We start from the raw sequence: 12,520 nt of genomic DNA, 5'->3' as shown, positions 1-12,520 counted from the left end.
TTGATGATAAACCTGAAGACAGTCGACAGCTTATCTCTGCGGTCAGCTGAGTTGTTGGCGTCGATATATGCTGATATCTGTTTGTCCATGCGTGCAATCACTGGCCTTTACCCAACAGATTATTCAGCCCCTGAGGTATTTACTACACGGCCATGCATTGGTGTTTGGGATGTAAACGAAACTAAAAGCTTTGGGACAAATAAAATCAGAACTTAAAAGCATGCAAATAGTAAAAACAATAGTAAATAGTAAACTAGGGGCAGAGAACTGATGTTTTTTGGACCAGCTTAACTGTCGCCTGGCAGTGAAAAGTTAAAGAATACAAAAAAAACACTTTGATCTGCACACTTTAAGGTTCATTCCAAAAAAGAAGGCAATTTCTACCCCTTTAAAAAAGTTATAATAATATTAGGAAATATTTTTTCCCCCCCCCAAATTTAAGTAAAATCTCTAACGACTGAAACCAATATTCTCACATTAAATCAACTGTCTAGGTTCAGCTTAACACAAATTTACTCTCGGTTATGAAAGTAAATCATTATCCCTTAAAGGTACACTATGCAACCGGTGTTATTTTCCAGCGAGGCTCCCCCCAGAGGGCGAAAGTAAAAGTGCACTGTCGTAAATATGCACAGCTGTTCTCCTGGTGTCTCCGTCAAGCCAGGCGCGGTTGTTTGAGCTTAGCAGACAGGCGAACGCAACAAATGACTAACACAGTGAAAGTATGAACATGCACACAGAGAGAAAGAAACCATTCCAATGTTACTTACAATCGCATCAGCAGAAACGCGAGGTCCGCGTCAGCCTTGCAGCCTTCTTTTTATTTTAGCTCTCGCCATTCGGAAAAAGCTTGCCCGATGTTCACCCATGTACGACTCCTCTCTCAGTCCGGAGCCCTTTTCCTCTTTCTTGCCTGCTCCGACATGGGCTTTCGCTGTTTTCACGCTGGTTCCGCCATGATAACTGCACAAAGATCGCCACTGTGCTAGCAACGAGCATGCTTTTAACTGGGGGCGTGTAGCAGTTCTCGCCGTAAAGCAAGACCGACTCTCGCGAGACTTCTGAGCCTTTGGGTGCGGGCCGAGGGCTCCTGCAATTGCAAGTGTGGTATTTCCCCCACAGACCACCAGGGCGGCAGAGAATACCTTTGTTCAACCTGAAATGACTCATTTAATCATCCAAAACGTTATGGAACACATTAATTAACTGAAAAAATGTTGCATAGTGTGCCTTTAAACTCATTTGGTACATTAACATTGAACTTCATCTGTCTCAACCCTAAACCTGTCACACAACCCTTGAAACCTCATTTTCCAAACAGTTTTCTATGATAATCCTTCATGCTGAAGGCATCAAAGGACAGAGTCCATTAGTATAGAAATATTGCATCCCAGTAAAGTGTTGTATTGTTATTTCCTTGTATTCATATGGTTGTGATGAATGAGATTGTCACTTTGGGGGCAAGCATATTTACAGCACTGTAATATTTGGGTTGTTCGACAATCAGGAACTTTTGCTGCTGCCCGTGAAACTTGGTCCAGACTGAACAGTAAATCATACAAAAGGAATTTTTGCAACAGAAACCATATTCTAATGTTCAGATATGAGAAGTGGGAGAATTATCATTGGACCGACCGGTTTAAAAGGTAAAAGGAGATAAATGATTAAGAACACCTCTGTGAGGGTTATTCTTTAGCATTATGTCAACTCTGGCAGAGAAATCATAGTATTTCCCTTTTGGTAACAGACTCAAGTTTTCAAGCTGTTCCAACGTTAAAGTTAGTGTAAGAAGAGAAATATGAAAAGAAGGAGCTGGGTGTGTTTTTCACAAATTACTTAAGCGTCTTGGAACATCTTGGCAGGAAAAAGTGCTCCTTCTATATGACTGCAGTATAAGATGTATTAAGATCGTTTGGTTTGTGGCACAACTGCAGCGATGGAATGCATCTGAGGTAATGACTGCTGTCATAGATGTTTTTTGGTTATAAAACGCCTGGCTGAACTTGGCAGAGATGGAAAGTGATTAATGAAACATAGAAAAAATTGGAACAAAATGGAACAGTCTTCCTCTCGTAAAACATCCAGAACTAAATCAGACAGATGTCTGAACAGGGGCGGTCCTTGTATAATTGAGGGCCTTGGATGAGATCCTCCTTTGCTCCCATTCCCTGCTTGAGACGTCATATTTCCTTAATACTAAATAGAGAGGGAACTATAACTTAGAGACATTAGGTCAATTACATCAAATCAGGTATCAATTTTAGCACATTTATGCGTTTTATTTATTATTAATTTATTTGTTATTTCTTTTTTTTTTTATTTAACCTTTATTTTACTAGGAAGTCCCATTCAGAATTAGAATCTCTTTTTCAAGAGAGACCTGGCCAAGGTAGCAGCCAAACCACAGGAAGTTCATACATATCTACAACATATTGCATTTTTCATAATAAAATCAGAGCAGTATGTTAAAACACATTGAGCATCTCAGGAAAAACAAGCACATATCTCCATCACTACATTCTTCCTGGTTACTTTAAATGCATTAATGGACACGAGAGTTTCTAATTTGAGCTCTTTCTGGAGGTTAATCCATCCCTAAGGTGCAGAGTAGGAGAATGCAGTTTTTCCCAACTCATTTGAAGCTCAGGGTACATTAAAAGTAACCACTGAAAGGAGCGCAACTGATAACTACCAGAACTCACAGAAAGGAGGTTACAGAGGTACAGTGGGAGTTTACCAAGTATTGCTTTATAGATAAAGATATACCAGTGCTGTTTTCTACGTATTGTTAGTGATGTCCAACCAACTAGATCATAAAGAAGGCATTGATGAGTAAGGGACTTAGAATGCAGGCTTTTAAGTTACACCAGTTTGGGTTAAGAGCAAATGGCCAAAAAATTAACCCAACACTGTGTTACCACTAGAGCAAATAATCTGACTGTAAGAGATCATCGATTGATCTGTTTCCTTTTGGTGTTCAAAAATACCGTCGGATGGACAGCTATTCAATAGCAAATTTTTGTTTCCTTGAAAAGGAATAGAAATTTTTTAAATTAATGCCGCAGAAGAGTGAGAGAGAGTAACACTTCCGCACATAACAGGAAGGCTAAGCTGAGTTCTATTTAGTCATTTTGACTTTTTGATTGAATTGACTTTAAGTGCCTTGAGAAGATGAATAGTGAATCATTGCTGTATGAATAAGTTGAATTAATGTTATAAGTCTACATTTATCTCCTTAATTATTGTATATTTGTTTTAAGATATTATTCTCTAACACATGACACTAGGGATGCACGATATTGGGATTTTGGCCGATATCCGATATCCCGATATTTTAAAACTCATGTAGCCGATAACCGATATCGATACTGATGTTAAAGCTGGACAAAAATAAGTAGTCATTGAAAATAGCAGTTTTGTTATCCATTTCTGACACTTTGAAAAATAATATACTCAAATATATTTTCATATGCTGATATCAAATAGATTTTTAAAAACGTGGTATCGATCTATTTTACTTTCAAAATCTCGTGAAATTTCATCGTTCTGTTACAAACTCTTGTGATATTTTGCAAATTCTTGTGAGATTTTGTTAGTAAAATAGATTGATACCGCGTCAATATATCAGCATATAAAAATATGGCAAACTTTCGTGACTTTTCGCGGAATTTCATAGCATAACGATGACATATAGCAATATTTCATTAGTAAAAGAGATTGATATGGTGTTTTTAAATGGCAATATATCAGCATATGAAGATATTGTGATATTTTAATGTATCAATATTTTTTCCCTCGTCTTTAGAAGTTTTTAAGTCTGTAAAAAATAAGTTTTTGAGGAAAAAGAAGAAGTAGTATTTTTTTTTTTTTAGACTTTAGAAACTCAGAAGCTGATCAAATATCGGGTTAAATATCGGTGGGGTGGCCAATGTCCGATATTCAGTTTTAAGGCCGATACAGGCCGATACCGATAGGGGGCCGATTATATCGTGCATCCCTACATGACACAATGTAACATTTGCTCCTAATGTTGAAATATGACCATGAAAAAGATAGAAAAGATACTTCAAACACTGACCCTATACACTTTATCCCCTTTGATATCTCTCGCCCATAATATAATATATTCCGATCCATACGTCTGGTTGGAACTGTATGACAGAATACCTGCACTGTTAGAGTGACTGAAAACCTCGCCACATCTTTGTAAGCCATGAAAGGCAAAGGAAATGCAAGAAGGATAGAAGGCACAGCAAACAAACGCACTGCAAAGGCAAAGAGTAAAATGAAAGTCAGTGTGAAGGTGTTTTTGGTTTATGTCGTCACGCTTCAGGGATGTTAAATCTTGTTGTTCTGGTGTTTATTCCGCATTTGTGAATTCGTGATTGAAGCCATTCATCACTTTCAGCAGCAGATCCTACCTCCATCATGTCTATCAGCCACAGCAGCCTCTCCTACAGATGGGGAAATATGGGGAAGGTTACACACAAAGAACTGGGGGTATTTTCAGGTTGTGGAGATAAATCCCTTTAAAATATCAGCTGAATTGATCTTATTTTCAGCAGGCGGAAAATGAAATGTATCACCGATGACTCTGTGCCTTATAAAAGCATCTTTCTGAAACAGATATCAAGCAATGCTCCAGAGAATGATAATCTGCAGCTCTGAAAAACAAATCAACAAAATGAACATGCTGAAGTAAGCTCAACTTTTTCTGGCTATATGGAGCAAAGAGAATATTACCAACATTACAATAGCTTTCCCAAAAGTAGGCAGATGAAACCACTTCTTTTACTAAATAACCTCAATTTTTTAGATATAAAAGTCACAGAAGTTATTGTTTTTGTACCCATACTGTAAGTACATGATTAAAGATTAGCACACATCTATTGTGACTTCTTAATAATGAGATAATAACAGAATGTTTTTGTCTCACAGAAACCTGGCTGCAGCAATAGGATTATTTTAGTAAGTACATTCCTAGCAATTTAAAAGTTTAACATAAAAACTGTTCAAAGAGGAGTTGCAGCCATCTTTCCATCTGACCCATTGATTAGTCCCAGGAAAACACCAAGAGCTATGATTATTTATTTTTTTTATATATATCTGATGCTTAATATTCATACCTTACATTAAAACTTTATCTTTTTTTCTGGTGGTTTGGTTTCTTTTCCAACAGAAAAATCTCAAAGCCAACCGAAACCTTAAATCAGATTAGAACTTTTAATTTGCTTATTGGTCTGATGTGTCCGGGTCAAGAGAACCAAACGAAATACCAGAAGTATTCTGCCTTCTGAGCATAAAAAAAAAAAAGCAGAGAATTGAACTTGTTGCCCTTCCTAACCACTGTGTGTATATGGTGCTTCCAAATTTTCAGTTTCTTACAAAAAAAAAAATAAGGCTATTATCTGCCATTGCCACAGTTATATATGGTAGGCTAGAATCCCCCATGTTGACTGACACCACATTCAACCAATTGGGTAACGAAAGGGGCTTCCATAACTATATAGTGTCACTTAGCTTACCTAAATACGCCTAAATCGTTCACTAATATTTCCGAACAGTATACACAGACACTACATCTAAAACCACTGATACATAACCAGTAAAATGTCTGACAAGTGGATATGCGACCGTATTTTTTTCCCCCCGATATGACTCCATAAACCCTCTGGGTAATCAGCAGGTCTCCCCTGCGTAAAAGTAAGAGTTTGTACACCGGCGAGTAAACAGTGTTAACAGTAGTTTTTCTCACCAACTAATGTTCAGAATGCTTCAAAACAGAATACATTTTTTAAGTTGCGTAACAATAAAACTTACAGAGTGGCTTATCATTTATTAGAGGAGTTTGTCACCGATTTGACTGGTTTTATGGCTGCAGAATCCAATAAACGAACGGCTGTTCCTCACACAAGGTGATTATAGTTAGTTCAACTTTATATTATCTGCTCATCTTTGTATTATATGTCATTTAGATGCAAATATGTATGAAATTATGCACTTGACAAACACCATAACACTATTTACTGTACAGTATTGTTATGCCACCTTTTCTGTGCATGTTGGTGTTTGTACGTGTGTTCTGATTGCATTTCTATGCCTGTCTCTTTATATAAATCTGAAAAAGTGAAGGGGGTTGTTGGACACTCTATCCAGGGCAGTGGAGGTCTCATCAAAGCTTCACAGGACTCTTCCATTATGTCTGCTTCACTTGTCAAAGGACAGGATGAGGATGACAATGGCTCAGAGCTTTGTTTATAGTTCATTGTGAACACACATTTTAAAGACAACAACTGGAATAACAGGTCGATGGTAAGAGGGTTCGGCAGAGCAAGATGTGGAATTACTAAAAATTTTTATGCAGTATTTACAGTTAAAACTATTTTGACTGCAATAATGAGAACTGCAGCCTGTTAACTTCCTAAAGATATAAGTTTGTTTAATCGATCCCATCCCAAAAACTTTTGCTCGAACTTGCAACATAAACCTAGCTGCTGCTTTCAATATAGGTCTGATCATTTCCACACATTAGGCTCTTCATAAATCATGCAGATTAAAGGAGAAATATACCAGAGTTTTATAAAAATAGAAGAAATACCTCAGGGGTTATAACACCATTATTATAAAGACTGTCACAAGAGTCATGACCAGGCTTGGACTCTGAACGATTTTCGGCCCTGGCACTTTTATGGACCACTTATGGACCCCCAACCCCCGAAAAAAAAAAAAAAAATAGAAGCACAGTCAAACACGTGCGTCTCAAATGTGAAACACAATATGAATACACATTGTGGATAAACCGATCTATCTTCAAGCATCACATGACAACCATCACCAAGACTTCTATAATGCGGTTTCACTGGCTTTGGTTGTAAAACGTCCCCACTCACCACATCAGCACGGTTGCCAGATGTCACTGACTTACATTTTGCAGCCTTGGATATACAATTTCTCACCCAATTTGAACCAAAGTCTATTGATCTTTTAGGCCATGAATCTAAAGATTTTTTTTTTTTTTACCCACAGATGGCCATCTTAAACTGCCAGATTGGGAAACATCCCAACCTGGCAACAATGCACGTTAGACGGGAAACGTTAGCCTTTAGATGCACAACCCCATCTTGCACCGCAACATATTTTTGCTAAATATTTGAACATAAATTCGCCAAATATAAGAGGAACATTCTAGTTTGGTTTAAATAAAGCATTTTAGTTTTATTATAATTTAGTTTGCTTCAAGGATTTTACAGTTTGAAGACATAAAAAAATTAAACCATATGCCAACTGTCACAAGGATGTGCATGACAAGGAAGGGCTATATATTCTGCATGCATCATTTAGGTAGTTATCATTATATTACTTCTCGAGTTCCTTTAGTTATTTTCTATCACAGGTAGGAGCTTCAGTTGGAGAGTAAGTGTTGGGGTTGGTATGATTTAAGGAGGGCCGGCCCTCGCACGCGGAAATTAGGATCGTTCCACCGGGCAAATGCTCGGTTATCACAGATTACCAGTCCAAGCCTGGTCCTGACTCACACCAGATCTCTGCTGAAAACAATAAAATCTTAAAAAAAACTGTCCTGTAAAACAACATAATTTAGATCATTTTATAGTCTTTTTAGTCTGTTTGCTAAAACTCTGAGATGTGTAGAAGCGTATCGCTCTTTTAATTTAGGACTGAAAACGCTGGTGTTTACTGCAGATTTCCCATAAAGATCAAAGGTGAGTTTATCAGGTAACTTCCTATTACTCTAAAAGATTGTTTTTTTTTTTTATCATTTCCTTTTAATCAAATGATATGCTGATTTAATGGTTCAAGCTGACATTTCCAGACTGTGTCATTGTTTTTTTTTTTTTTTTTTCCAGTTCAAACAAACAAATTGGAACAAATTGTGTGTATTTGTTTGACTGATGACAACAATGAACCTAAACTATTTAAAATCAATTCTTCTTTGTTGGACCATTTATTAAATTAAATAGTATTTTAAATCTAAATAGTTTAAAGATCAGATGGTAAAAATAATGAAGAAAATAATCCCTAATAATCCAAAGAAAACTCTGACAACTACTAATTCAGATTGCTTTAAAAGATTCCATAATGTCTTGTCGTTTGGGAGCAGAAAACAGAAAAGCACAAGAAAAAGATATTTGTGTGTCAGATGTAAAGCTGGCCTACCCGTGCAGAGCTGAGCGTCGTGTTGGTCATGAAGCTGGCTGACGATGATGTCAGCGTGTCCGGATACGACACCATGGAGAGACAGTCCGGCTGCATGTTTGTGGCCCCTGTGGTCCCCTGTCGAGCTTTGAGGGCCTGAATCTCCCGCCGGAGCACCATCCCATCAAAGCGCTCCAGATCTTGCGGGGTGACAAGGCCTCGCACCTCTGACAGAAGGGAAAACTGGGAAAGAGGAGAAAAGTAGACATATGGAGTGAGTTTTATAGCTTTAAAAAAACATGGAGATAAAAATCTCAGCTGATAAAACAACCCAAAAACCTACAGTTTTAAATCTCATTAAAACCCAGGAAGCTGCAGCTCAAAGTGCCGGTTGTATATTGATTTTTCTTTTAGTTTCTATGCTTCTAACTCACCTTTGCATGCGTGTTTAGCAGCTCGAACAGCGCCATGACCAGCTGCTCAATCCCGATGTGCCCGTCCCTATACTCCTCCACATAGTAGCTCATTGTCTGACGTTCGGCCTCAGTCAGCAGGTGGCGTGCCTGCTCCTCCAGCATGGCACGGGATTGGTTGACCAGACTGGACAGGGTCACCTGCGACCCTGCCACTCCTTTATAAAACCCAGGCTGAGATCACAGGAAGAAAGCAGAACATAAAGGTATTATGTTGATGTTTTCATTTAGTTATTAACATTTGTGAAAATCTTTTTTTCTCTGTTAAGCCCTGAAAGGGCTGAAAAGTAATTTTCTCCTGGAAATAAAGAGTGAAATATATCAGGAAAACCTTCACAGTTATTGGGTGTTAAAACAAGCTGTTGATACCCGTCTAAAAGTAAGAAACAAAATAAATGTTTCTGTACCTGATTTGTTTTTTGATCACATTTATTTCTAAATACATGGTAAAAAGATTTGATCATTTATCTCCTTGACTACATGTGCCATACAATTTGAACTGAGTCAGATAGAGAATATGTATTCCACTAATGTGTTAGTGCGCAGGGTGCCAGGTGGAGCTGTCATTTTGGCACAACTTAGACAAAAGTGCCCAAAATGTCTTTTATACCTCATAAAAAGGAAGAAAAAAGAGACAACAGAAGACAAGAGATGTTTTCAATGGGACTGCTAACATTCACCACTGGCATAATCAAAATGTACCATTGTGCGAAACAAAAAAATTTATTCAAAAGAAAAAAAAGTAAATTAAAGATTTCATTTTGTCTCCTAAAAGACGGACTTTATGGGAAAAAATAAATACAAAATACAAAAAAAAAAAAAAATTGAGAAATAAGAAAAAAATATCAGTGAAACCGTTTCACTGAAATCTGCAGAAAAACATTTTAAACAGTTTAAGAAACAAATAAACAGGACTTTCAAGAAGCCCTTGAGCCAGTACTACATAAATAGCCAGCTAATGACCATAAATATGCAAAGAGAAATAAAAACTAAAAAAGGATGCATCATAAACAAACTTAAAAATATAAAGCAGATGGAAATTAATTTATCTCATTATAAATGATCATATTTCAACCAAAATAAAAATTATATTCGCAACTTCAGTTTAAAGCAGAAATGCAATGTGTAATTTGCTGTGTGCATTAAGATTGGTTTGTAATATTGATATTGCTTCCTTAAAAGGTGTTAAATGTCCTCTAGATAAACACCATTCATTGCAGGGCTTTGGTTTCATTTCATTTATGAAGAAAATTTGATTGTTGTTTTGGTGTATACAAGACATTTAGAACTGTAAACTGTTATTTTCTAAAAGATATATAGATAATTCATTTTCAGACACAGATGAAGTTTTGCATTAAAGATGCAACAACTTAAAAAAGTGACAAATCAACAATGAATGCAGAAGGAATAGAAAAAGAATGACTGGATGTAAAGTGAGCCAAAGAGCTGAAGATGGGAACTACAGCAGGAAATAATGAAACATAGCATGAAAAAAATGACAGATTTCACCAGCTAGCCCTGAGACAGCACTTCCATCTTAAATGCATAAATTACCCTTACAGTTCTTTCTTCCTGTTTTTCAACCCTCTTTCATTATCATTAGTTTCTGGTTGCCGCTCGCTGCTGAACAGAAGCTGTGATGTTCACACATGTGGGTATCAGGGTTTTTTTTCTCGTTGCAGCTGTCAGCATTGTGCCAGATGGCTTCTCTGTCATCCAGAAACTTCTAAGCTGTCAATATCACTTCACAGCTCCATATCTGCTCCCCTTTCTCCCTCCTCTGTCTGCGTCTTGTTTCCCTTTCCGTTATCTCTTCGCCTCCAAGCAGCTATTCTTTAATTAACTCCTTAATCAAAGACAGCACTTCAAAGTGGAAGCTTCGGGGTCTTTGCCTGACCCTGTTTGTGGAGATGCAAACAAAAGACGAAAATGGGCCCCGTGCACGACTGGGCTCCCTCCCACCTCCTCCGCCTCTGCTTTCTCCTTTCCAGCTCATCTTCAACCTCTGCTCACACCCAACTGTCGCTATTATCAGCTGTGGTTGTTGCAGCTTCCCTGTTTGAGCAGAGCCAAAAAATTTGACATGCCCAAGGTGAATTGAGCCACTGCGCCGCCTGAATCCTAATAACTGGAGTGCTTACCACCAGAATTCCTCTAAAGGATCCGTGCTACGGTTACTTAACTCAAGGGCGCAGTGGAGCGAGGCGACGGGACCACACAAAGAATGTGAGAGGCCTACTGCTGTCAGATTATCAAGCAGACTGACCACTGGAGGAGCTTAAAAAATATTTGTCACTCAACTGGAATAGACAATCTTACCTGCTAGGATCTGAGACACTTTTTCCGTAAGAGTGCGGTTTTTAATTCAGTGCACATTTTATTTAAACGATCCACTCCATCACTGCGCTTAAAGTCCAGACCGCTCAATGTCAAATAAGCCATCAGAATGCAAACAAATAATACCTCTTTGTATACAAGGCAAGGGGTGTCACTATGAAATCTGTGTGATGTGATTATTATCATGATTTATGATTTGAACAGTGACTAAAACCGTCCTGTTGGCGTTTCTAGACCTCGGTATTTCAACAAACTTTATTTAAAGAGCCTGGTTGCTGCATTGTAGATATGGCAACTTGAGCAAACAAAGATCAACTGTGGGGTTCCTTAAGGTTATATTGTCTGGCAACTTTTTCCATCATTTGTATTCTCTGCAGTGCTGCAGTATATTTAGATAAACTTTCCTACAACTTCCCTCTCTGTCGTCCCCAGGCCGGCAGGGGGAAATAAAAGTCCCTCCAGCATGTGTTTAGTTGTGTTTTCCCCTGGGCTTCATTCTGGTTGGGCATGCCAGGAACAGCACTGAAGGAAGGCACCAAGCCAGTTAGCTGACTCTTCTTGATGTAAAAGAGCAGCGTTTCCTTACTCTTTCTCAAAAGGCGGAACATTTTTTTTTTTTTTTTTTGCAAATCAGCTCACTTCTTTCATGCTTCAAAAAAAAACAAACAAATAAATGATTGTTTAAAGCTCAAAGAAGGCTTTTCGAAGGATGAAAAGTGGCAGGGCAGACAATAACCTTTAAATAATCTCAATTCACAATTAATTCTGTTATCAAATGACTGATAGCTGACATTTTAAACCTGCTCTTTTGTAGAGATAACCACGTATCATTCATAAAAAAAAAACTCCAAATACGCAAATGTCATCTGGGATGTTTTTATAGACTTTATAGAGTTAAAAGATAACTGCATCTGAGTGAATTAATAAAATAGTAGGAAATTGAATTAATTAATTAATTAAGAAGCTTAAGAGTATATTTTGCGTATTCTTCTCTCATAAATACGGAAGAGGATTAGGGCCAATGGAAAGAAAAAACTTTACTAATTTTAAAATTTTGTTTCAATTTAGTATTGGAAAAAAGTCAGAATTCTAACTTTTTTTTCTCAGAATTCTGACTTTAATCTCAGAATTCCGACTTTAATCTCAGAATTCCGACTTTTTTCACAGAATTCTGACTTTTTTCTCAGAATTCTGACTTTTTTCTCAGAATTTTGACTTTTTTCTCAGAATTCTGACTTTTTTCTCAGAATTTTGACTTTAATCTCAGAATTCTGAATTTTTTCTCAGAATTCTGACTTTAATCTCAGAATTCTGACTTTAATCTCAGAATTCTGACTTTTTTCTCAGAATCCTGTCTTTTTTCTCAGAATTTTGACTTTTTTCTCAGAATTCTGACTTTTTTCTCAGAATTTTGACTTTTCTCAGAATTCTGACTTTAATCTCGGAATTCCGACTTTAATTTCAGAATTCCGACCTTTTTCTCAGAATTCCGACTTTAATCTCAGAATTCCGACTTTTTTCTCAGAATTCCGACTTTTTTCTCAGAATTCTGACTT

General features: G+C 37.3%; 1 protein-coding gene across 5 annotated transcripts in view; it reads right to left on the bottom strand.

Moving 5' to 3' along the window:
• The window catches only part of whrna (whirlin a), a 249,633-nt gene that overhangs the window by 22,811 nt on the left and 214,302 nt on the right, over window positions 1–12,520 (bottom strand). For 3 of the 5 annotated variants that reach the window (XM_038268325.1, XM_038268329.1, XM_038268327.1), the window contains exons 6-8: window positions 8,589–8,801; window positions 8,176–8,397; window positions 4,422–4,454 (exon numbers count right to left, since the gene is read on the bottom strand). In XM_038268325.1, the coding sequence (XP_038124253.1) occupies window positions 4,422–4,454; window positions 8,176–8,397; window positions 8,589–8,801 (468 nt within the window). The remainder of the gene's footprint in view (window positions 1–4,421; window positions 4,455–8,175; window positions 8,398–8,588; window positions 8,802–12,520) is intronic. The other 2 variants (XM_038268326.1, XM_038268328.1) reach the window with 1 other exon arrangement.

The sequence above is a fragment of the Cyprinodon tularosa genome, unplaced genomic scaffold (assembly GCF_016077235.1).
Source record: "Cyprinodon tularosa strain WSP-4 unplaced genomic scaffold, ASM1607723v1 ctg7, whole genome shotgun sequence".
NCBI lineage: Eukaryota > Metazoa > Chordata > Actinopteri > Cyprinodontiformes > Cyprinodontidae > Cyprinodon > Cyprinodon tularosa.
This window is presented reverse-complemented; position numbering and strand designations above follow the sequence as displayed.